The sequence below is a fragment of the Marmota marmota genome, unplaced genomic scaffold (genome assembly GCF_001458135.2).
Source record: "Marmota marmota marmota unplaced genomic scaffold, marMar, whole genome shotgun sequence".
NCBI classification, from domain to species: Eukaryota; Metazoa; Chordata; class Mammalia; order Rodentia; family Sciuridae; genus Marmota; species Marmota marmota.
The window spans coordinates 4,340,111-4,365,243 of record NW_025999990.1 but is presented as its reverse complement, the minus strand read 5'-3'; the positions used below and the strand labels follow the sequence as shown (position 1 = coordinate 4,365,243).

Below are 25,133 nucleotides of genomic sequence, written 5' to 3'. Positions count from 1 at the left end.
AAAAAAAAAAAAAAAAAAAAAAAAAAGATGTGTGTGTGTGTGTGTGTGTGTGTGTGTGTGTGTAGGAAGGCGACTGGGCTTCATAACTTGCTCTTTTCAGAGGATCTGATACTGACCTTGCAAACCAAATTGAAGAGATTCCCAGGGAAAGGTAGAGCCTTTCCTTGCTCTGATTACACCCGCTGAGTAACCTTTCAAGGGCACCCTTTTTCCCCAACACCTGAGTCATTTGACCATTGCAGAAAAGTGAAGAGCCTTTCGAGGCAGTCTTGTTTTTCCTATGATGGGAATTTTACTTATTTCGACTAGTATTTACACAGACATTTTCATTGTGCAATGACCCCATTCTAAAAGTTTGAAATTGAACTTGATTCTTTGATTTTTGCCTGGAAAATAATGGGGTTCCAAGATTGTAGGAAAGAATCCCCTCCCACCTTGAACTGTTTCTTTCAAACTAATTAGTTAATTTAATTAATGTATGGGCAAGGAGGTCTGGAGGGAGGTGTGTGTGTGTGTGTGTGTGTGTGTGTGTGTGTGTGTGGAGAGAGAGAGATTGATTCTGCTAGGAAGAGTTACAGTATTATTTCTCCCAGTCTCATAGCATGATCCTGAGTCCACAACAGATGACTAAACGTTATTTCTTGAAATAATAAAATAATTTTTTTCTGTATTGCAAATTTTGAAAAACTCTCAAAAGGAGTGCCTGCTTACAAGTTGTACTCATAAAGTTGTACTGGAGTGAGGCAAAACAGCAGAAAATGCCAGCTTATGCTTAGCTTACTTGAGGAAGGAATCTGTATGGCACTGGCATATTACTTGGCCTTTTGGAAAATAGCAGTAATCCATCTCTGAGTCTTTGAAGGTGTTAATAACAGCAGAGCATTTCCAACAAAGACTGGCAACGCCTAAGTCAAACTCAATTGGAAACTATGCCTGAGATTCTCAGATCCCTAAATAGTTCCAAAAGTGACAAGCAGCAGAAAATATAAAACCTTTCTAAGATTCATGAGGAAACAAAAGAGTGAACGACTTGCGGGGGCTTCATTCAGCACTGGCATAATGGGCAGTACAACTCAGTTCCTGAGAAACAGAAAAATTACTTTGATGGCATCAGCTGGCAATGTTAAACCTGTAGTTCTTGTGAGTTCTTGAGCTCTGAGAACACAATGGGGAGGTAAATTTATTAGAGCTTCATTTCCCTCCTAGTCTTTGCTTTTCACTTCTAGTTTAAAATAGTTCAACTGTGAAAAATAATCCAGAAGTCACTAGTCCTTGTATTGAGATTCTGCATTTGCTGGAGAGAGACACACACAGTGGTAGTTCCCACAGGGTAACTGCAATCGCTTAGTAGGAACATTGCTACAATAATGTGAAAGCAGCTTCCAATGTTCTCTGAGGGCTTAAAAAACAACTGTTACCTGGTGCTATGAGGAAAGGAGAGCTTTCCCATGTGTTGCCCATTCCTGTTTTCTCTCCCCCTATAAATCCCTAAGTTCTTAGGATTTCCTTTGATACTTTATCTAGGACCCAGAAAGATAGTGCCTATTGGACAGGGCTATGCATAAATGGATTTAAGCATTTGTTGAAATGTATATTGAGGAGACTCCTACAGCTCCATCTCTACCCAGAGTTTAAACTAGAGTTTTGCATACATAAAGCAATGCTTTTATAGCCTGGAGCTGTGACATTTTCAGCTTGAGACATTTTCAAGATTATGAAGAACAGCTTTTATACCAAAAAGCAGAAATGGCATGTTTTCTTTTTATCTTTCCTTCAAATTTCATGGCCTGTTTTTAAAATGTGTACATGACAAGTTCATATAATAGATGTTGTCTTTATTTAAATTGACAATTTTACTTTTTAATTGACTAAATCACTTACTCACTTTGAAGACTTTTTAAACTTCTCATTTCAGGAATCTATAGATGTCTAATCTCCTGTGGGCCTTGTTCACCAAATAATATTAAGTGGACTACATTTCCATGTGTTTGTATAGAGCAGAGAGATTCCAACCCACCCTGACACTTAGAATGTACAAGTCAGCTTTGGTGCAAATATGAAGAGCTGCCACACACAGAGAATCTATCCATTTAGAGGGAAGTGCTCCAAATGGGGGCAATCCCCAAGTTTAAATATATAACTCTGTACTTCCTCAGCCATAAAATTATCCAGTCTTCACTTAGGTGCAGGGCTATTGAAACTGGGCCAATATTAATAAATCAAGCACAAGAATCTCTGGAAGTCTGACTCCATGTTGTAGCTCAGAAGGTGATTTCTTATTTGCAAGGATGATTTATCTCCTCAATCAAGAGTAAGTAGAGTGTCCTTAGCCCTTCTCCTTTAATACTATTCTCCTTTATCCCAAAACAATGATGCTTCTAGCATTTCTCATCAAATTCCCTCTTCCCTCCCTTTTGTTAGGCTTGTTAGGGCTCTAATCTCTGGGAGACAGCAGAAGCCTTAAGGCAAGCCAAGAAGATAATGAAAACGGTTGTAATTTTCAGTGATGTATGTTCCATATTACTACAGATTGATCAATCAGCAGTCAGTTATTACCTACTTTCATTTTTTGAATATGTTCTATAAGCTAAGCCCTTAATAAGTGTTTACAGCACTATGAAAAAGTCAACTGAAATATTTGCTCTTGAGCAGCTTAAAATCCAATTGTAGGGACTGGGGTTGTGGCTCAGTGGTAGAGTGCTTGCTTAGCATGTGTGGGATCCCGGGTTCAATCCTCAGCACCACATAAAAATAAATAAATAAAATAAAAGTATTGTGTCCATCTATAACTAAAAATATTTTTAAAATCCAATTATAGATATGCACACACACATATGTGGTTCGAGAAGCATATGTTTGAATGGTAGTCATTCAAAATGATGCTTTTTTTAAGCTCCTATTTTAATTTAATAGAGCTAATTTCACAGGTTCAGGAAGACTAAATTACTTTTGAAATGGTTAGCTTTATGGGTAACTGCATAAAAGGAATTATTGCAAATTTACTGCAGAGAAAATATGATTGAATATATATCATTTTTGGAGAAAAGTACAAGAGCTTTTTTTTTTCTAGGTGCTAGAGGGCATAGTATTAGGCCTTTCTAGACAGGAAAAATTCAGACTGAAGATGGAATAAACAGTTTGTGTACACTGTTTTTCTTTCATTCAAAGCTTTTTCTCTTTTATAACGATTATGGTTTTTTTATATCAATAAGTGGTATCTCAAATATGTTTCCAAAAGAAAAGTTTTATGTTCCTAAATATAAAATAAAAATGTTCCTAAATGTAAAACATAAAATATGTGTTTTATATTTAAGAATATAAAACTTCATGACTTTCACAGAAGCAAATATATTTTCTATTCATCTTTTATTGGTTAGCCTGATGTTTCTTTCTAAAAGATAGTAATTGGAGATGTTTATTTGAGATTTTTTTAAGTTATCTAGGGATCATGTGACCTTATACCTATATCATGAATTCACAGTTTTCCCTACTTACAAGTACATTTAAAAGGGCCTTGAAAACATGTAGAGAAGATGTAATAATAACATGTTGGTAGAAAAAAGTGAAGTACAGATTTCAGTCATTTACTGTTTATGTGAAGGTATAATTTGGTTATGAATGATCGAAAATGTGAACCAACTTGTTTAACCCTGCTCCATAGTTTGTGTGCATACCAGCCTGTGTGACATGGTTTTTCTGTTTTCCTCAGCATTGGTGCTCTGATTGGATTGGGGATTGCTGCCCTTGTTTTACTTGCCTTTGTCGTCAGCGTCTGTGTCCTTTGCTATTTATTTCTGTATACAAAACCTCAAAGATTAGACACTGGCCTTAAACTTCATCACCTAGAGACTTCTTCCGCTCAAGAAGGTAATCAGCATCCATTAATTGTAATCAATTACCTGTGCTCTATCCAAAATGCTAACTGTGCCTAGGTAATCTATCATACTGTTAACAATGAATGCCTTTTAAAAAATCTAGTTTATTATGTATCTTTGTAAAATTTACCCTGAATCAGACCTTAATGATGAGATACCTCAAGGAAATTGTACTCAAGGAAAAGTAGCAGCAGGATATAAATGTTCTCATGAACAGTAAATCGTTGTTCTAGTAAATCCACTTTTATGTCCTTTTCAGTTATTAAGGTAAAACCTCTTGAAATTTTTAAATTTTGGTTTTTGATGAAGCCAATGAAGTCAAGTAATTAGAAGAACAAAGTATCTGATAGTTGATTCTCACTGTTGTATTGCTTTAAATTGGTTAGTCCGTGGGTGGTTAAGAATTTACTTGTGTGCAAAATTTGGAGGAGCCATAAAAAATAGGTATATAAAATAATTTCAAAATTAGAACACACTTTCAGTTCTCTGTTATTGAATATATTACAAACTAGTTAATTTATAAGGTGTGTATATGTGAGTATAATGTGACTATAAAGTAGAAAGAAATTTTTATGTATGGTTTATGGAGTAGCATCTCATTAGTCTCTCAACTATAAAGTACTGTACAAATCATAGTTGTTATCATTATGATAATCAGAAAGAATTATTAAAATTTTGTGAAAATAAGTGTTTATTAGTGCATTAAAAAGAACTAGTCATGAATTCTATTTTGACATGAATATATTTAGAATATAAAGTATAGATATGTATCCTAAATATATATATTTAGGATACATAGAGAATATGACAAATTAGAATATAAGTTTAGAATCTATATACATATTTAGAATGACACACAGTGCTTACTTGCTTCTGTTTAAAAGAAAAGGAAAATCTTTATTTAAAAAAACGGAGAAAGGCCCTGCTCATATGATTTTTAGCTGAACACTGAAACTTATCCTGCTTATGGAATGTCTGTCCTTAAGGAATACCTTACCTTATAAAGTACATCACCATGGAGTGATTCCATTAGTTCTAATCTTCTTCTCTGTAGAGGAAGGAGAGGAGTCTCCTCTCTCAGAAGGTGTCCTGTGTCACAGAATAGGGGGCCAAGATTCTTATGGAGTTCTCTTCCTGAAACACTGGTTGGAGACTGCGTAACCAAATTGGTAGGTTGGTAGCTGAATTTAGTCCAGATGATTTATACCTAGTTTCTCTACAGGCACAGTGATGCAATGGATGGTGATTTTCAAATAATCGGATCGTAAAATCAAGTTTTTTTCAATTGCTTAGATAAACTCTCAGTTCTTAAATTTTACTGTGCCTAAGAATCACTTAGGGACCTTGTTAAAAACAGAAATTTCAAACTCTGCCTTTTTGAAACAAGTAGCTCCTCTTCCAGCTTCTGCCCTTGCTCACCTGCTTTCTTCTCTCCACAGAGAAGCCAAGGAAAGCCTGTTAAAACCTAAGTCAGACCATGCCACTCTTCTGCTCAAAACCCTAACCTCTCCATTTCTGTACATAAATGAAACTCTATACTGTGAGCTACAAGGACTTCCATGGTCTGCACCCTTGTTTCTCTCATCTCCTTTTGCCAAGCCACATTGACCTCTTTGTCATTCCTTGATATTCTGAACTCAGAAACTCTGTACGTGCTATCAGCATTGTTTAGTATGCTCTGCCCTTAGTTATCTACATGACTTTCTACTTTCACCATCTTTACTCTAAAGTCCCCTTCCCAAAAGTACTTCCCTGGTCACCCCATCCCTACCATATTTCATACCCGCTTTGTGCTTTATTTTTCTCATAAGCATTGACCACTAACACACTTTATATTTTGCTGATCAATTGTCTGGCTTTTCTCTACTCCAAGTAGAAAATGGTTTCTAAGAAAGTAGGATTTTTTGCCTTGTCTGCCCACTATTATATCCCTAGTGCCCAGAATACTTAACAAACATTTCTTGAATTAAACAAAAGGAGTAGCACTGCATCTCTAGTGGAGATGATCAAAGGAGCATATTTTGAGAAATACTGACAAAGTATTGTCACTGTTGTAGTCACCCAACATTCATTGAGTGCCTCCTTTGCACAATATATTGTGCTAAATAAAAATTGATTATTTTTCCTGATTTACATTTGCTCCCAAATTTTGTTTTATGTTGGCTTTTTGATTAAACTTTGTAGTCTGATAGCTAAGGCAGTATGTAAATGTTTTTCCTATGAAGTTAGATAAGGCTGCTTTCTTGCAATGCAATATCCCCATTCTGCTCCTCTCAAATATATTATATGTATCAAACCAGTAAATTAATTCAGTACACCTTTTTCTGAGTCATTGCTATTGGTAAAGCAGGGATTTTATGATCTGCCTTCCTGTTGGTTTAAAACGGGATGGATTTGGTCCCCCTGGTTGATTTTAACCAAATCAGACATAGTAGAGACCCCCAAACAAAAAAGTAATCTAAATACCACTGGAATAGGGAGAGAAAATGGCTTATATTTGAAGTGATAATTGAATATTGCTGTACAATTTGTTAAATAGCATGTTCCATTCTAGTGATTCTCCCACCTAGCTAAAGATGCCATTGTTATAGCTATTGGGAAAACAAGTCAGGGGACTTACTTCATTTAAGAGATATCTTAAAGGTTAAAAACATAATAAAATATTTGTATAGCAAATCAAGCATGGAAACTACACCCAGGAAAATTGGTTTCACCCACTAGGGCTCTTTCTTTCAAACCTATCTATTCCGAAAGGTCAATCTCCCATTATTTTAGATTAATTTTTATAATTGAGACTCTTTTTGTTGTGGGCAATTTAAATGGCCTAAATGGAAATGTGCTCTTTTGCATATGTTAACACTGACTTAGGGCGCTGGATTTTTTCTTTTCCTACAAATAACAATAGTCTAAGTCTAAATTAGTCTAATCTTATCTTAAGTCTAAGATAAGGGGTAAGAAAGATACCCCTCAGTGTATCTTTTTCCTATTATATTTCATTTAAAAACATTTTTTTTTGTAGTTGTACATGGACAGAATGCCTTTATTTTATTTGTTTATTTTTGTGTGGTACTGAGAATGGAACCCAGTGTCTCATGCATACTAGGCAAGCGCTCTGCCACTGAGCCACAGCCTAGCTCTTGTATTTCATTTTTAATATATACAGTTTAAGGCTTTAAATGAACCTGGAAGAATCAGGTCTGTTCCTGGTAGGGATTGTAGACTTCAACTGGGCTACTTTCCATGCTCACTCTATCCAGAGCACCTTTTGCTAAGCAATTGGTGGGCTTTTAAATTGTGTCCTATAACCATTTTCTTCTTAACATTTAAAAATTTGTTCTAATTAACTATACATGAAAATAGACTGCATTTTGGCATGTACATAAATGGAGTACAACTTCTCAATCTTTTAGTTGTACATAATGTAAATCAAACCAGTCGTGTAATCATATATGCACATAGGGTAATAATGTCTGATTCATTCTACTATCCCATTTTTGTGTTTTAGTATATATATATATTTCAAATGCCACTGACTGAGTACCATGACTTGTGGATTGTTCTGTATAGGACATTCAGTTCCTGAGCAAAAGATGGTTCTGTAAAGGACATTTTTGTGAGCGTGCAGTCCTGGAGGTGAGGGCTCATTTCCTAGGCTGTGGAAGAATTGATGGCTAATAGATAAGCAAACAGATGGGCAAATGTCCTAGATTTCAAACTTTTCCTTTGGTGAATCCTTTAAGGTTTATCAGAAAGGAACTCAGCTCCCCAGAACTCTTAAGGAGTGGAAATTCTAGAGGGGAAAGCTCTGCTTCCAGCCTTATATGCTTAAAATTTGAAGTTTCCTATTTTGTTTTTAAAATTTGTGGAAATTTTCTATTTGACTGCATAATATAATGTTTGCTTTACTGTGAAAATGACATCTTTTGCCTCCCATGTCTGTGTAAAATTGCTCCAGGAAGATAAAGCATATTTATCCCCTGGCTTTGATTATCCATCGATACCCTGGCATTATGGAGGTGATGGAGAAGGAGCAAATAGAAGTGTCCTTAGAAGCAGAGGTTTTTTTAAAAAATAAAAATTAGAAGACCAGATTTTACTAGAGTTGCTTGGCACACACACACAAAATAATAGTCATGTGGGAATAATAAACACCTCAAGTCTGTATTTGATGGTTTTGTTTGTAAAAGCAACTGATATAAATGAAAATGGGTTAAATAAATTAGCAGCAAGGCATTGTCTTGGAGAAAGACATAAGTTATTTTTGGAATACTGAGAAGTAAACTGGAAGATCACATAATCATTTATTTTGCCTGTGATCAAAGTAGGACTAATATTGGCTTAGAATGGTCTGTTAAATTTCTTCTTCTTAGAAGATACCCGTGCTTCCTGAGAAAACTTTTCTTTCAGTTCATGTTCATTGTAGAAAAATTAGAAAATACATTGAAACAAACAAATAAATGTCACTCATGATCCCAGCACAGAGAGGAGAGATATTAACACTGTGGTGAATTGAACTTCATGGACTTTTCCCCCTTTGCATCTATGCATAGATAGATGCATGTAACAACCTGGGAAAAATGGGTCTTATGTTCTCTTCCACTATAAAATATTGACATCTTTTTTGCCAATAAATACCTTGCCATCAATTTATTTTATTTTTTTATTTAATCGATTTTTTAAATTTGTTTTAATTAGTTACACATGACAGTACAATGACCTTGACATATCATACATTTGAATCAGATGAGAAATAATTTCTCATTTTTCTGAGTGTACAGGTTGCAGAATCACATTGGTCATGCAGTCACATATATACACACAGTAATAATAATGTCTGTTTCATTCTACTATCCCTCCTATCCCCCATCCCCTCACCTCCTCTCCCATCACTTCTCTCTACCTAATCTAAGGTAACACTATTCTTTTTTTCTCACACTTTCATATATGTATTTTGTATAATGATGAGGGTCTCCTTCCACCATCCATGCAATTCCCCTTCTACCTCCCCTTCTCTCCCACCCCTCTTCCCTATGTAGAGGTAATCTTCTTTCCATGCTTTTCCTCCCTACCCCATTTTGAGTCACCCCCCCTTATATCAGAGAAGACATTCGGCATTTGTTTTTTGGGGATTGGCTAACTTCACTTAGCATAATCTGCTCTAATGCCATCCATTTCCCTGCAAATGCCATGATCTTATTATTTTTTAGTGCTGAATAATATTCCATTGTGTATATATGCCACATTTTTTTTTTATCCATTCATCCATTGAAGGGCATCTAGGTTGTCTCCACAGTCTAGCTATTATGAATTTTGCTGCTATAAACATTGATGTGGCTGTGTCCCTGTAGTATGCTGTTTTTAGGTCCTTTGGGTATAATCTGAGAAGAGGAATAGCTGGGTCAAATGGTGGTTCTATTTCCAGCTTTCCAAGGAATCTCTATACTGCTTTCCAAATTGGCTGCACCAATTTGCAGTCCCACCAGCAATGTATGAGTGTGCCTTTCCCTCCCCCCCCCCGCATCCTCACCAACACTTGTTGTTGTTTGTCTTCATCATGGCTGACACTCTTACTGGAGTGAGATGATATCTTAGAGAAGTTTTAATTTGCATTTCTCTGATTGCTAGCGATGATGAGCATTTTTTATATATTTGTTAATTGATTGTATATCCTCTTCTGAGAAGTGTCCCTTCAGGTCCTTGGCCCATTTGTTAATTAGGTTATTTGGTTTTTTTTGGTGTTTAGCTTTTTTGAGTTCTTTGTATACTCTAGAGATTAGAGCTCTATCTGATGTGTGAGGGGTGAAAATTTGTTCCCAGGATATACTTGCCATCATTTTAATCCATTTTGTTACATTTATGATGTAGCATGATTTTAAAATTTTAAAGTATTTTTATACTTCCAGGAAAGTTTCAAGAGAAGTATAGAGCACCAATATATATCTTTTCCTGGGTTTTCTAATTGTTTATATTTTGTCTCATTTATTTCATCATAGTTACTCTGTTTTCTGAACTATGTGCCTTTTTAATGATACATATGTCAGTGTGTATTTACTATGAACAAAGATTTTCTCTTACATAATCACTGTACATTAACCTAAGTCTGGAAATACAACACTGGTGCAGTAACGCTATCTAATTTGGAGTTTATATTCAGATTTTTTCCATGTCCTTAATAGCTATTTTTTTCTTATCTATGATCTAGTCCAGAATTACATCTTGAAATTAGTTGTATTTCTCTTGTTTCCTTTAATCCTCAGGCTTTGTTTGCCTCACGATCTTGACTTTAATTTTTTTTTTGTAGTTGTAGATGAACAGAATGCCTTTATTTTATTTGTTTATTTATTTAGTTATTTTTTATGTGGTGCTCAGGATTGGACCAAGTTCCTCCTGCATGCCAGGCAAGCACTCTGCCACTGAGCTCCAGCTCCAGCCTGATCTTGACATTTTTTTGAGAAGTAAAAAAAAAAAAAAAACAGAAAACAACTATTTTATGTAATATTGCTCAATTTATGTTTATCTGATGTTTTCTCGTGATTAGAGACAGATTATCCATTTTTGACAGGAACATCACAAAAGTCATAGTCTAATGGCATCACAGGGGACACATAATATTGGTTTGTCCCATTATCAGTGATATTGGATTACTTTGATTAAGTTTGTAATTGCTGGGTCAATCCATTGTAAAGTTACTATTATTTTTTCTTTGTGATTACTAAGTAATTTGTGGTAAGGTAATCCGAGAGTACAAAAATATCCTGTTTCTCTTCAAACTTTCACCCAGTCATTGATGATTAAAATGGAGACTTTCTAATCTAATTTTTTCCTTCTATGTTTATTAGTTGTTATTTCACTACAAAGAAGAGATTTCCTTCTCTTGCCTATCTTAGTCTAATTGTGCTACTATAACAAAATACTTTAGACTGGGTAATTTATAAAGAACAGAAATTAATTGGTACAGGGCCTGAGGCTGGGAAGTCTTGGATCAAGATGCCACCAGATCCAGTGTCTGGCAAGGGCAGCCGTCTCTTTCCAAGATGATGCCTGTTCCTGTGTGTTCACACGGCAGGGGAAGGAGTGGGAGAGTGGAAAGGAGCTACCTGGTTCCCTAAGCTGTTTTATAAGGGGCACTATTATATCTAGGAGGGTGGAACTCTCATGGCAAATACACCTCTTAATACTAGAATTTAGGGGTTAAGTGTCAAAATATGAATTTTGGAGGGACACATTCATTCGAGCCACAGCATTACCTTTATTCATTAATATTGGTGTGGACTCACGAATTTTTCATTCTAAAATACTCAATTTCTATTACTGTTTACTCTGATCCATCCATTATCTAAGATTTGATCAGTGGAACTCTATTAAATTGGACCTTGTGTCCTTTTGAAATTTGTTCATCATTTTAGGAGCCCAACATTTTTTTTACTTTTATCACAAGATACTCCAGGGCATTTTGTACTTTCCCTGTTTTAGTCCTGGAATCTGCCATTTCTCCAAGAAGCCTAGTTCATTTTAGCTGGGAATGGTATTTAGAAATCAAGATCTCAATGTAACATATTTTATTGAATTATTGACTTTGAACTAGTTTCCCCTTTTTTCCCCTATTACACATACAGTGGACATTAAAGAATTGTCTTAGCATAAATTCCCAGGAGTAGAATTCCTGGTTGAGGGAGGGCACAAATATATTAAAGGCTTTGGATACAGGTTAACAACTACCCTCCAGAAAATTATCATTTCATACTTACTTGTTTGCATATGTCCTCTGTGATACTGAGGATTATTATTTTAAAAGATATATATTAATTTCATTGAGGAATAGTGTTTTATTTTAAATTTAATTAGCATTTTTTATCTTTCCATTTATTTTGTGGTATATTGTTTACTCATATCTTTCACCCTTTTTTTCTATGAAAGTGTTTACTCTTTTTCATCCACATTATGAGTGTTTTTTATAATTGTTTCCCTTTTAGTTTTGTAGTGACAATTTTTCAGTGGTAGAAGTTTCTCTTATTGTGGTTTCTCATTTTGGTTCGTAATTTGAAAGCTCTCCCCTCACTATAAGAGATAAATATTTTTACCTACATTTATTTTAATATTTATGCCTTTTGTACACATTTAAATCTTTAATAGTCCTTTCATTTTGGTGTAAAATGTGAGATAGATATCTGCCTTTCTTTTATTTTCCAGATAATGTGCCAGTTGTTCAAATATTTATTGCCTAATCCATCTTTCTTGTGACAATTTCGATTGTCATTTGTCATAAACTAAGTTTTTATGTATACTATGGTTTGTTTTTAGCCTTTTTGTTCTGTTAAATTGATTGGTCTGCTTATTCTTAAGCTAGTAATATACTTTAAAATTATTGTTGTTATGTAATTTAATATGTGATTAAGTAAGACTACCATCTCCTCTCTTCTATTATGCTTTTCCTTTTTAAAAAAGGTTCTTGGCTATTCTTACAATGTGCAAGTTTCCAAATAAACTTTTTAATCAGATTGCCAAATTTTAAAAAGTGATATTTTAATGAGTTTATCCTCAATTTATAGATAAACTTGGGAATCTACTTTTCTAAATAGACTTAACAGTCTCCCCTGCCCCTCAAAAGAAAAAGAGAAGAAGAAAAGAAAAGGAAGAAAAAAAAACAAACTTCCACTCAAAACACTTATTAATTAGACTGTCAAAAATATTTAGTAATATCACTTTTTGTTTCAGCAAGACCTTTAAAGAACCATTGCATTTTTCATAGGAAATGGGAAAATTTGTACTCAATGGCATAAAAAGCCACCCATATCCCCCTAAAAGGAACTTTCAACTTAAAATAACAAGCCTGGAACTCCTATGACTGATTTTGTTCCTAGAAAGTAGCAGCAAAGCTACTGCTACCTTTAGCATTTTGAGAGCTGAATGCCTTCTCAGGGTATACAGTCAGGTGGTTCTAGCTCATGCTGGAACCATCAAGCAAAATATAAAAATACTGTGAAATATTCATTTTAAAGAATTTAAAATATCTGTCAAATTTTCTTGTAAGCCATGTTAATATCAAGGGTTGGAAAAATTTAACAAAGCAGAAAATGAAAAAACAAATGACCAACTCTGGGAAAAAAATTAGAATAGGGGGGAAAATTCTGCATAGATCTGTCTCTACTCATTGATGAGTGGGTGGAGCAAATATGCAAGTCTAAGAGTCTAATTTTCCTGATGATTTTTAAGCTGTCTTTATGTGAAATATCATACATATCAAGGGAAAGACAGGGCTCTGAACAATGGAGACATGAGTAGACCGATAGACCACATGGCAAGTTTTATGCACTTCACTTTAACTCCAATTCAATCCCATAAATCCTCATGCACAATTTAAACAGATAAATTTCAAGCAAGAAAATAGAAGGTACCATCAAAAGCCTACCAACCAAGAAAAGCCAGAACCAGATGGATTCACAGCTGAGTTCTACAAGACCTGCAGGAAGAATTAATACCAATTCTCCTCAAATTATTCCATGAAATAGAAAAGGAAGGAACCCTTTCAAACTCATTCAATGAAGCTAGTTATCATCCTGATACCAAAACCAGGCAGAGACACATCAAGGAAAGAAAATTTCAGACTACTATCCCTGATGAACATTGATGCAAAAATTCCCAATAAAATTCTGACAAATCACATACAAAAACATATTAGAAAAATAGTGCACCATGATCAAATGAGGTTCATTCCAGGGATGCAAGTTTGGTTCAGCATACAGAAATCAATAAATATAATTGATCACATCAATAGACTTAAAGATAAGGATCATATGATTATATCAATTGATGCAGAGAAACATTTGACAAAATACATCACCAATTGATCATGTTTAAAAAACTAGAAAAACTAGGAATAGTAGGAACATACCTTAACATTGTAAAAGCTATCTATGCTAAACACAAGGCCAGCATCATTCTAAATAGAGAAAAATTGGAAGCATTCCCTCTAAAAACTGGAACAAGACAGGGATGCCCTCTTTCATCATTTCCATTCAACATAGTCCTTGAAACACTAGCCAGAGCAATTAGACAGACAAAAGAAATTAAAGGATACAAATAGAAAAAGAAGAACTCAAACTACCATTATTTGCTGATAACATGATTCTATCCTTAGAAGATCCAAAAACTCCACCAGAAAACTTCTAGAATTAATTAATAAATTCAGCAAAGTAGCAGGATATACAATCAATACCCGTAAATCAAATGAATTTCTATACATCAGTGATGAATCCTCTGAAGGAAAAATTAGAAATACTACCCCATTCACAATAGCCTCAATAAAATAAAATACTTGGGAATTAACTTAACAAAAAAGGTGAAAGACCTCTAGAATGAAAACTACAGAATACTAAAGAAAGAAATTGAATAAGACCTTAGAAGATGGAAAGATCTCCCATGCTCTTGGATAAGCAAAATTAATATTGTCAAAATGGCCACACTACCCAAAGTGCTATACAGATTAAATGTGATTCCAATTGAAATCCCAATGTAATTCCTTATAGAAATAGAAAAAGCAATCATGAAATTCATTTTGAAAAATAAGAGACCCAGAATAGCCAAAGCAATCCTTAGCAAGAAGAGTGAAGCAGGAGGCATCACAATACCAGACCTTAACCTATACTACAAAGCTATAGTAACAAAAACAGCATGGTATTGGCACCAAAATACACCTGTTGACCAATGGTACAGGATAGGAGACACAGCGACAAACACACATAAACATTATTATCTCATACTAGACAAAGATGCCAAAAACATACTTTGGAGAAGAGATAGCCTCTTCAACAAATGGTGCTTGGAGAACTGAAGATCCATATGCAACAAAATGAAAATAAACTCCAATCTCTCACCCTGCACAAAACTCAACTCAAATTGGATCAAGGACCTAGGAATTAGACCAGAGACCCTGCACCTAATAAAGGAAAAAGTAGGCCAAATCTTCATTACGTTGGATTAGACCCCAAATTCCTTAACAGGACTCCTAAATTGCAAGAAATAAAATCAAGAATTAATAAAAGGGATGGACTCAAACTAAAAAGCTTCTTCTCAGCAAAAGAAACAATCAATGAGTTGAAGAGAGAGCCTACATTTTGGGAGTAAATTTTTGCCACATGCACATCAGATAGAGCACTAATCTCCAGGATATATGAACAACTCAAAAAATTTAAGATAAAAAAAACCCCAAACAACCCAACCAATAAGTGGGCTAAGGAACTGAACAGGCACTTCTCAGAAGAAGATACACATTCAGTCAACAAATATATAAGAAAATGTTCAACATCTCTACCAATTAGAGAAATGAAAATCAAAACTACTCAAAGATTTCATCTCACTCCAGTCAGAACGGCAGCTATGAAGGATACAAACGAAATAAGTGTTGGTGAGGATGTTGGGAAAAGGCCACACTCATACATTGCTGGTGGGACTGCAAAATGGTGCAGCCAATCTGGAAAGCAGTATGGAGATTCCTTGGAAAACTGGGAATGGAACCACCATTTGACCCAGCTATCCAATCCTTGGTTTTCAACCAAAGGACTTAAAATCAACATATTACAGGGACACAGCCACATCAATGTTTATAGCTGCACAATTCACAATAGCTAAATTGTGGAACCAACCTAGATACCCTTCAGTAGATGAATGGATAAAGAAAATGTGGTATATATACACAATGGAATATTACTCAGCATTAAAAGAGAATAAAATCATGGCATTTGCAGGTAAATGGATAGAGTTGGAGAATATAATGCTAAGTGAAGTAAGCCAATCCCAAGAAACAAAATGCCGAATGTCTTCTCTGATATAAGAAGGCTGATTTATAATGGGGATGGGGAGGAGCATGGGAGGAATAGAGGAACTTTAGATAGGGCAAAGGGGTGGGAGGGGAAGGAACAGGCATGAGGGTGGGAAAGATGGTGGAATGAGACAGACATCATTAACCTAAGTACATGTATGAAAATGTGAATGGTGTGATACTACTTTGTGTATAATCAGAGACGTGAAAAATTGTGCTCTATTTGTGTAATATGAATTGAATGTCATTCTGCTGTCATATATAACAAATTAGAATTAATAAAAAAACAACTACTCTAAGATTTCATCTCACACAAGTCAGAATGGCAGTTATCAAGAATACAGAGAAAAATAAGTTTTAGCAAGGATGTGGGGGAAAAGGCATTGCTGGTGGGACTGCAAATTAGAGCAACCAATCTGGAAAGCAGTATGGATATTCCTTAGAAAACTTGGAATGGAACTACTATTTGATCCAGCTATCCCACTCCTCAGTCTATACCCAAAGGACTTAAAAATCAGCTTACTATAGTAATGTAGCTACATCAATGTTCATAGCAGCTCAATTCACAATAGCTAAACTGTGGAACCAACTTAGATGCCCTTCAATAGATGAATGGATAAAGAAACTGTGGTATATATACACAATGGAATGTTACTCACATTAAAAGAGAATAAAATCACAGCATTTGCAGGTAAATGGATGAAGTTGGAGTGGGACTGCAAAATGAATCAATATGCATTTTGTTGTCATATATACCTAATTAAAATAAATAAATTAATTAAATAAATTTTAAAAATCAGGCTGGGCATGTGGCTCAAGCGGTAGTGTGCTTGCCTGGCATGCGCGGGGCGCTGGATTCGATCCTCAGCACCACATAAAAATAAAATAAAGATGTTGTGTCCACTGAAAACTAAAAAATAAATATTAAAAAATTCTCTCTCTCTCTCTCTCTCAAAAAAAAAAAAAAATCAAAGGAAACTGTTTTATTACAAAAGCCAAAACCGAAATCCTTTTAGGGAGCAGTTTTGAGATTGCCTGTTTGTAGAAGTGAACCAGCTAGGTTAGTAGCTGCTATAAGATTTCAGCATGGTACCCAGAAGTTAGGAGGCTCTGCCAGACAAAGCAGAAAAGCTTAATATAGTTTTGCCTGAGAGTGAAGAGATAAACACCTACAGAGGTCCCAAGATTTTAAAAATATTATGAGATAGCAGTCAAGAGCAGAGTTCACAAGGAGAATGGTAGGATAAACAGATCTCTGAGGAGTTGCTCTGAAAATAAATGCAAAGTTTAAGTTTTAACATAAAAAGTATGTTGGTCTAGCTGTGATGAAGACAGGTAGAAAGATTGTGGCTGACAAACTGGATTTAAATTTTGACAGAGGCCAAAGCTTTAATTAATTAATTAATGTTTAAAATTTGTTCTTTTTAGTTATACATGTCAGTAGAGTGTACTTTGACGTATTACACATACATGGAATATAACTTATTCTAATTAGGATGCCAGTCTTGTGGTTGTACATGATGTGGAGCTTCATTGGTTGTGTATTCATATATGAACATAGGAAAGTTATGTCCAATTCATTCTACTGTCTTCTATTCCCATTCCCCCTCCTTTCCCTTTATTACCCTTTGTCTAATTCAACTTCTATTCTTCCCTCCCGTACCCTTACTGTGCATCAATATCCACATATCAGAGAGAACATTCAGCCTTTGTTTTTTGGGGATTGGCTTATTTCACTTAGCATGATAATTACCAGTTCCATCCATTTACTGGCTAATGCCATAATTTCATTCTTCTTCATGCTGAGTAATATTCTGTTATGTATATATACCACCTTTTCTTTATCCATTCATCTGTTGAAAGGCACCTAGGTTGGTTCCATAGCTTAGCTATTGTGAATTGAGCTGCTGTAGTCACATCACTGTAGTACGCTGATTTTAAGTCCTTTGTGTATATATTGAGGAGCGGGATAACTGGGTCAAATGGTGGTTCCATTCCAAGTTTTCTGAGGAATCTCCATACTGCCAAGTCTTTAATTTAAATGCCAGTCTAGGAAGCATTGGATTAAAGAAGGTTGAGATTTACATATGATAACCAGACCCTGCCCCTCAAAAACCAAAACAAAACAAAACAAAAAAAAGAATGGCAATAGAAATCAAGCTACATAAAGAGGAAGGTGTCAATCCAAGGAAGAACTGAGATGCTGGATTTTAGCGATTTGCACTCAACTAAAGAAATGGAGGAATTAAATCAGAGGAACTCTTTATGTGCAACAAATCCCTTAGGAGTTCAGCGATTTTATAAATTTCTTATTTAAAATCAAATCCATTTTGTAACTTTGTAACAGAAAAGAGGCAGCTTCTTTTATCCCTACTTTGTTGGTTAAGAAATTCATTTCTAGTTTATAAAAGGAAAACTCTGAAAACCAGAGGTCACTGAGATGCTTCCTTTTTTTTTTTCTTTTAAAATTATCCCAAAGAGATGTTGACTGAAGTCTGTTATCACCTCAGCTCCATTCATTGAAGTTGTTTTTCTGTATATTGAATTATTCTAAATTACTGGGGGGGATATTCATTGAAAGCATTTTAGTATTTTTATGAACTACAGGAAAAGAGTGAACACTAAAAATGTTTGAATGCTTATTTAAGAAGTATTTTCTTGTTCGCATAGCAAATTGGTTTTGCTGGGAGAACTGCTTTGGCCTAAGAAGTCAAACAAGAAATTATCTTTGTACCTGATACTGGAAGGATCCAGTAGCCAAGTAAATAAGGAAGTGGAATTGGGGAGTGAGAGTCTTTATAAGAACTAGATGAAGGAAAATTGATAATACTGGAATGTATTTTGAAAATCTTTAAACCTCACAGGGCAGTAGATGGTTCAAGAAATTCCTTCAGTTGTTAAGAGAAATACATAGTGGAGACAAGAGCTGTTAGAATGGAGACAACTTTAAGAGAAACCCCAAGTAACAAGGTTAGGAAGTTATGTTCAGGTTTTTTCCCATTAAATAATAGTGATGACAAAAACCTGCATTTGACGAAGTAGGAAAAAACACTTGGAAGTCTGATGAAAATATTATGAATTTAAGTATATATAAAAACTTAGGAAAATGAAGGAATTGATTTAAGAAACACTACATTTTTTTCAGGCTTTCAGGAATTTCAAAAGATTAAAAATTTAGATGTTGAAACAAATGCTAGAATAAGATACAAAGGCTACATAGATAGTATGACACTAATTTAGATGTTGTAATCTTTATCCTTACCTGCTATGATACTGAAGAGTAAAAACAATGCTAAGCAAATAAAAAAAAATCCCATAAATATCTTAATTCATGTCTTTTTCTTTTTAAAATAATAGTGAAAAAGTGGATATTTAGAATTAGCCAGTTGGACTCTGTTTAGATCATCCCAGTTTTGTTGGCAAGATTCAAAGCATCAGGAGGCAGTGGGATATAGGCCTTCTTCTCTCCACCAGGCCTGACCAGGGTGTTGGTCTTGGCCACATCAGTCACAGAGCTTCTTGACAACCTATTTGAGCTGTTGCTAGTTGTCTTCACCTTCTTCATCAGCCACTCAGGGGCTGGGGATCTTGATGGCACAGTGATCAAGCTTCTTTCTGCCAAGACAAGGGTATTTGGATAGCCTCCACATCTGCAGTTGTTTTGGCCACTAGAAGGTGAGTGGTGTATCTTTGTGTGGTGTGTGTGGTGTGTGTGCATGTGTATGTGTGTGTGTGTGTGTGTGTGTGTGTGTGTGAGAGAGAGAGAGAGAGAGAGAGAGAGAGAGAGAGAGAGAGAAAGAGAGACACTAAGGATACCTTCTGCCTTTTTGGCCTTCAAGACCTTTGCTTTGGCTTTGGGAAAGGGCAGTAGCTTCCAGCTTCTCTTTTGGCACCATCTTGGTGAAAAGGTTCACTTTGGCTTTCAAATATTATGATAAATAATTTCAAGGACCACTATGTAGAATATATTCCATTCTTAAGAGTTTAGTGACTAAATTTGAATCTAATGTATGTTTCAGTCTACTTTGTAAAAAAAAAAAAAAAAAAAGCCAAGAATTTTCCAGTTCCTAAGTTTCATGCCAGCTTTCCCTACTACATTTATCTTAAAAAGCTTGTTATTGGGCAAAAGGCTATTTCTCAGGATAAAGAATCTTGTACCTATAACAAATTAGCTTTAAAAAAATCTAAAATTATTGGTTAGACATTATGATGGATGTTTGGAAGTAGAACATTAAATAACATTTTACCACCAAAAAAGTTCAGAAATAATGTAATAAAACCATACAGTATACTACTCTAGACTCTGGATATTAAATTTACAATATTTTAAATACCTACCCCAGAGATCTATACTCATGTTTCAGATCTATGGACTGAATCTGAGAGCTGCAGGGAGACATCATCCTTCAAAATTTGTAAATAATATTGCCCTTTGAGTGATGAACCATAGAATTGACCCAGAGTAGGGGAATCCTGTTTGACCCTAGAAAGTTGTTTACTTATAGGAAAGTATTTTTTACTTACAAAAAGCAGTTTACTTACAGAAAGCAGGTGTTTTGAAATGAGCAGAGCCAGGAAGTATTAACATACCTAAAGTGAGGCTTAGACTTACCCAAAGAAAAACAATTGAAAAAAGGCTAGTTGAGCCCTGCATGTTGGTGCATGCCTGCAATCCCAGCAGCTCTGGAGGCTGACACAGGAGTATGACAAGTTCCAGGCCAACCTCAGTGACTTAGTGAGGCCCTAAGCAACTTAGTGAGACCCTGTCTCAAAATAAAAAATAGAAAGGTCTCAGTGGTTAAGCACTCCCGTGCAATCCCCAGTAAGGGGAAAGAGCTAGTAGTGACTTTCCTAATAGAATAGGGAGTGTTGTCCATTGGACTTCCTCTTAGGCAGGTCTGGACAGATTTTCTAAAGTCTGGTTGCTGGAGAATAAGGGACACTAGAATGCTGAAGGTGGCGGGGAGAGTTAGGTAGACAGATTGCACCTAAATGCCAGGCAAGTGCAAGGAAATACTTGTGTATACTGAAATGCCAAGTATAAGAATGGCAGTGGGGAGGTTGAGCCAGGAGAAGTAAGCAGGGCCAGATCTATAGCCAAACCAAGTTTAGATATGACCCTGAAGAGTTTTAAGCTGTCAGCTCTTGGTGCTTTGTGAGTCTAAATGTTGACTGCTATGATATTGTTGATAATGATGCATACTTTCTCAGTTGACACTGTGCTTTGATCATTTTCTTGGAAGCCACCTTTTAAAATTAAATGGCTGCATAAGACCTCATGCATGGTCCTTTAGTTAAAAATCCCCCTATTGGAAATTTAAGGTGCTATTTTTAAAAAATTGAAAATAATTAGTGAACATCTTTGTGCATATGTAGAACTTTTTGATCTAATTTTCAACGTTTTTCTTGGGAATTCATATGAAACTGGATCACAGGATAGGAGCATTTCAGATTTCAGATGTATGGCTTTACACTCTCATCATGCTATACCTTTTATCAAGAATTACTTTTTAAAAATCTGTGCCCAATTGAAAGATGAAAAATCATCTTACCTTTAAAATTTACTATTTTAATTAGCAAGATTGCGGGTTTTTCATGTTTAGAAGCCATCATATATTATCTATTTCTTTATCCACTAAGAGGTTTTACTGTTTTATGTATTCACATGTAAGAGTTAGTATATCAGACTTGCATCATTTGTTCTAAACAATGTTTCTTAGTTGGTTTTCCATTTTGTCTTTTGCCACCCACAATTTTAAAGTTTTTATTATTGTGAACTTTCAATCTTTTAATTTCACTTAAACCAAATTTGTTGAATACCAGCTACATGCATTTTTCTAGACATGAATGTCGAGATATATGAATGAACAAAATAGCTAAACATCCCTTGGCATGTTACATTTTAAGTAATGAGAGACAATATATAATAGAACAATAAATCAGTAAGCTATATTAGAAAATAAGTGTTTTGGGAAATGAAGGGCAGAGAAGATTGGAGATGGAGGGAATATAGGCTGCAATTTTCAAATGTTTAGGTTCTAACTTCTGGGTCAGGACTTGAAGACAAAGGAATTATTGTACAAATTGGCTTGGGGAAAAGCTACTTGATACAGTGAAGTCAATACAAAGGTTCTGTGGCTGGAACATGCCTGAAATTTTTGATCAAAGTGGTTAGTAAACTAGGTAGTGAGTAGAAAAAGACAAAGTTGGGGAGTTGGTAGTATGAGTATGAGATCATGGGGACCATTGTGAATACGCAGGAGAAATGGAGAGTTCTGAGAAGACATAACTTATTTATTTTTTAAAAAATTTTTATACCTTTATTTATTTTCATGTGGTACTGAGGATTGAACCCAGTGCTTTGCACCAGCTAGGTGAGTGCTCTACCACTGAGCCACAACCCCAGCCCCTGCCTTATCTCTTAAAGGATTACCCAGAGCATTGTGTTGAAAAGAGAATAAGGGTGGTAGTAAAGGTAGCGAGAAGCAGTAACAGATATATCTCAAAAGTATAATCAGTAAAGCTGAGTGTGGTGGCACATGCCTGTAGTCCAGTGGCTCGGGAGGCTGAGACATGAGGATCGCGAGTTCAAAGCCAGCCTCAGCATCAGCAAGGTGCTAAACAACTCAGTGAGACCTTGTCTCTAAATAAAATACAAAATGAGGCTGTGGCTTAGTGGTCAAGTGCCCCTGAGTTAAATCCCTGGTGATTGTGTATACACATACACACACACATCTGGTTGGATATAGGGTTTGCTTATATTTTAGTGCCTAGGATACTTAACAAACATGTCTTAAGTGAATTGAATTGTGTAGCACTGCATCTCTAGTGCAGGTCATCAACGGAACATAGTTTGACATAGGTAACAGGTGGTCAAAGAAAGGGCATCCTGGAAGCCAAGTGAACTGTGTCAAATGGTGCCAATAGGTCAAATGAAGATGAACTAAACTGATAATGTAGCAACAGGGAAGTCATTAGTGATGTCTGTGATTTTTTTCCATTGCATCTTACACATTTATGTATTATTTAATTATCTAAAATTTTATGTATTGGTAAAACATACATTCATTATTTCCACATTCAACTTTTATAACACTGTTCATTGAATAATGATCCATTTCTTTGTTATGTTCGTCAAACTGCTGATTAGCGAAGATCCATATTCCTCTATCTTGCTCATTTTTGACTATTCACATCAAAGCTGATTATGATCCAAAGACGTAATACTGTTGCAAATTATAATTATTGATTTTAAAGTAATTATTCAGTTTATGCATAGGACAGGGACAGATACTTTGATGAAGCAACCCAGAAATTTTTCCCTCCTTATCAAATGTGTAGTTTCATTATAGAAGCATGAAGGAAAAAGGTAAGCATGGAATTAAATTTTTACTCCTGCGACTGAATATTTCCTTTACATAACTTTTAGAAGAATGATTTAAAATCAACTTTGAAATGACTCTTTCTTAACTCATCCACATAGTATTTTCAGGACATCATGCTTAGAACACTGCTATAAATTTTTTTTTTAAGCACAAATGTTAGGCCAAAATTTTTAATGTTATAATTTCAAATATTTAATTTTTTTGTGTTTACAGGCAACCTAAATAGAAAAACCAAAGCCCTCAATTCAAATGCAGCATCAAATTCTACAAATGAAACATTCTATGAAGCTGAAGATAAAATTCAAGAAAAAGAAGTGGATACAATACAAATTAATATTGCTTATTAAATAAAAATCCTGTTTTCAAAGCTCACTGGAGAGCAATAAAAATGAATTTTAAACAATAGTTCGTAATGTTGCTTTTCAAATATTTGCCACTCACAAAGCAAGACACAGCTGCATTTTAGTCATTCAATTTATTCAGCTCTAAGGTTTTGATTGATATTCATGTGCATAAGTTTACTTTTATTTCTAATTAAGATATTTCTGCATTACATGGAATTATACTAATTCTTCAGGAGAAATAAGAATGTATTGACAATACAGATAAACAAACATCTCAGTGAGGAACAGTGAGAAATTTATGTCATATCACTACATTTCACAACTTTTTTGATATAAGCAAATATTTTTATAACATATGGAATTGGATAGGTAAATGTTAGGGGAAATTGTCTTATAAATTTATGAGAGCTAGCATGTTCTTAAGTCTTTTAGAAATCAACCCATGCCTTTTGGAGGATTTTCTAGAGATACAACATATTATTCCTTATAAAACATAACAAAAAATCACATTATATAATCTGTGCAGTATTTTCTGTATTTTAAGGGATACCATAACAAAAACCCTTTGCTTGATAAATTCCCTAAAATCTCTAAAATGAATAAAACCAACCAGTTCTCTGGTTCTACCTAATACTTACCACCCAAACATGTAGAAATAACACTTGATTTGGCAAATTACAAATGTTTTTAAAGACTTATTTTTAAGTCCATAAATGTGATTTCTATTTTAAGAACACAGACATGGTTTTATAAAGGAATTCAACAGAAAAAAGGAATAACCAAGACAGCTCCTCTGTATATATCTGCTGCAGTATGTAAGATTTCTGTAGTTAGAACACCAGCCTTTCAAAATGTACTGAACACAGCTTCTCTGGTCTTGTATAACAAAAGAATGCCTTATTGTTCTTGAGCATGCAAAGCTCAGAAACTTTTCCTCATTAGGCTTTCAAAATTTCTATGAAAAACCATGGATATCTATCTTCTAGACCAGTATCGTCCAAGAGAAGTTTCTGTGATGATAGAAATGTTCTTTCTATAGCTTTACCATCTGGTACATTAGCCACCTAAAATGAACTTAAATACCCACATGAGGCTATATTGACAGCAGAGTCCCAGATCATTATCACAACATCCTACTGTTTGAGTTGGATTTCACATTCAAAAGGAGTACAACTTTGCCAAGGTTGGAATATTAAAATTGCTCAGAGTGTATGTGAAGTTTGAAAGCTGAGATATTTCATTATAAAAATTATATTTTACAAGGTCATAAAAGTGGAGAATTTTCAATTATTTTTGTAAAGTCATATTGAGCTTTTAATGCTTTACATAGCTTTGATTTTTAAAAAAACATGAAATTTGCTATCTTGACACAGAAAGTAATAATTAATATTACTATTTTGTTTTAGATGAATATCTAGGTTGAGAAAGTTTAGTTAAGGCACAAATACAGTTCAACTTTTGTTGTTCAGGGGCAAGGGCAGATGCCATATGACATGAGAATCAGGAAACTTAGACTCAAGGCCAGTCAAGTGCTCATGTCCCTCCGACTCCTCCCATCCTGTGGGAGAAGCATACAGAGGCTGGGCCTGGCTGGATGCATCATGTGTTGTGCCCTAGGTAAGGCACCCATTTCCCTGATATTCTGCATACTTTTAGAATAGTTGAGAAGAGACAAGTGAGGTCAGAAGCCCCTGGGTATGGTAACTGGAGT

The 25,133-nt window shown here is 35.0% G+C and overlaps 1 protein-coding gene across 1 annotated transcript in view; it reads left to right on the top strand.

Annotated features, from left to right (window-relative positions):
- Positions 1–23,483, top strand: part of Shisal2b (shisa like 2B) — a 25,212-nt gene extending 1,729 nt beyond the window's left edge. Inside the window, exons 2-3 of the mRNA XM_015482310.2 lie at positions 3,710–3,867; positions 23,292–23,483. Of these exons, the coding sequence (XP_015337796.1) occupies positions 3,710–3,867; positions 23,292–23,425 (292 nt within the window). The 3' untranslated portion in view covers positions 23,426–23,483. The remainder of the gene's footprint in view (positions 1–3,709; positions 3,868–23,291) is intronic.
- The last annotated feature ends 1,650 nt before the right edge of the window (positions 23,484–25,133 follow it).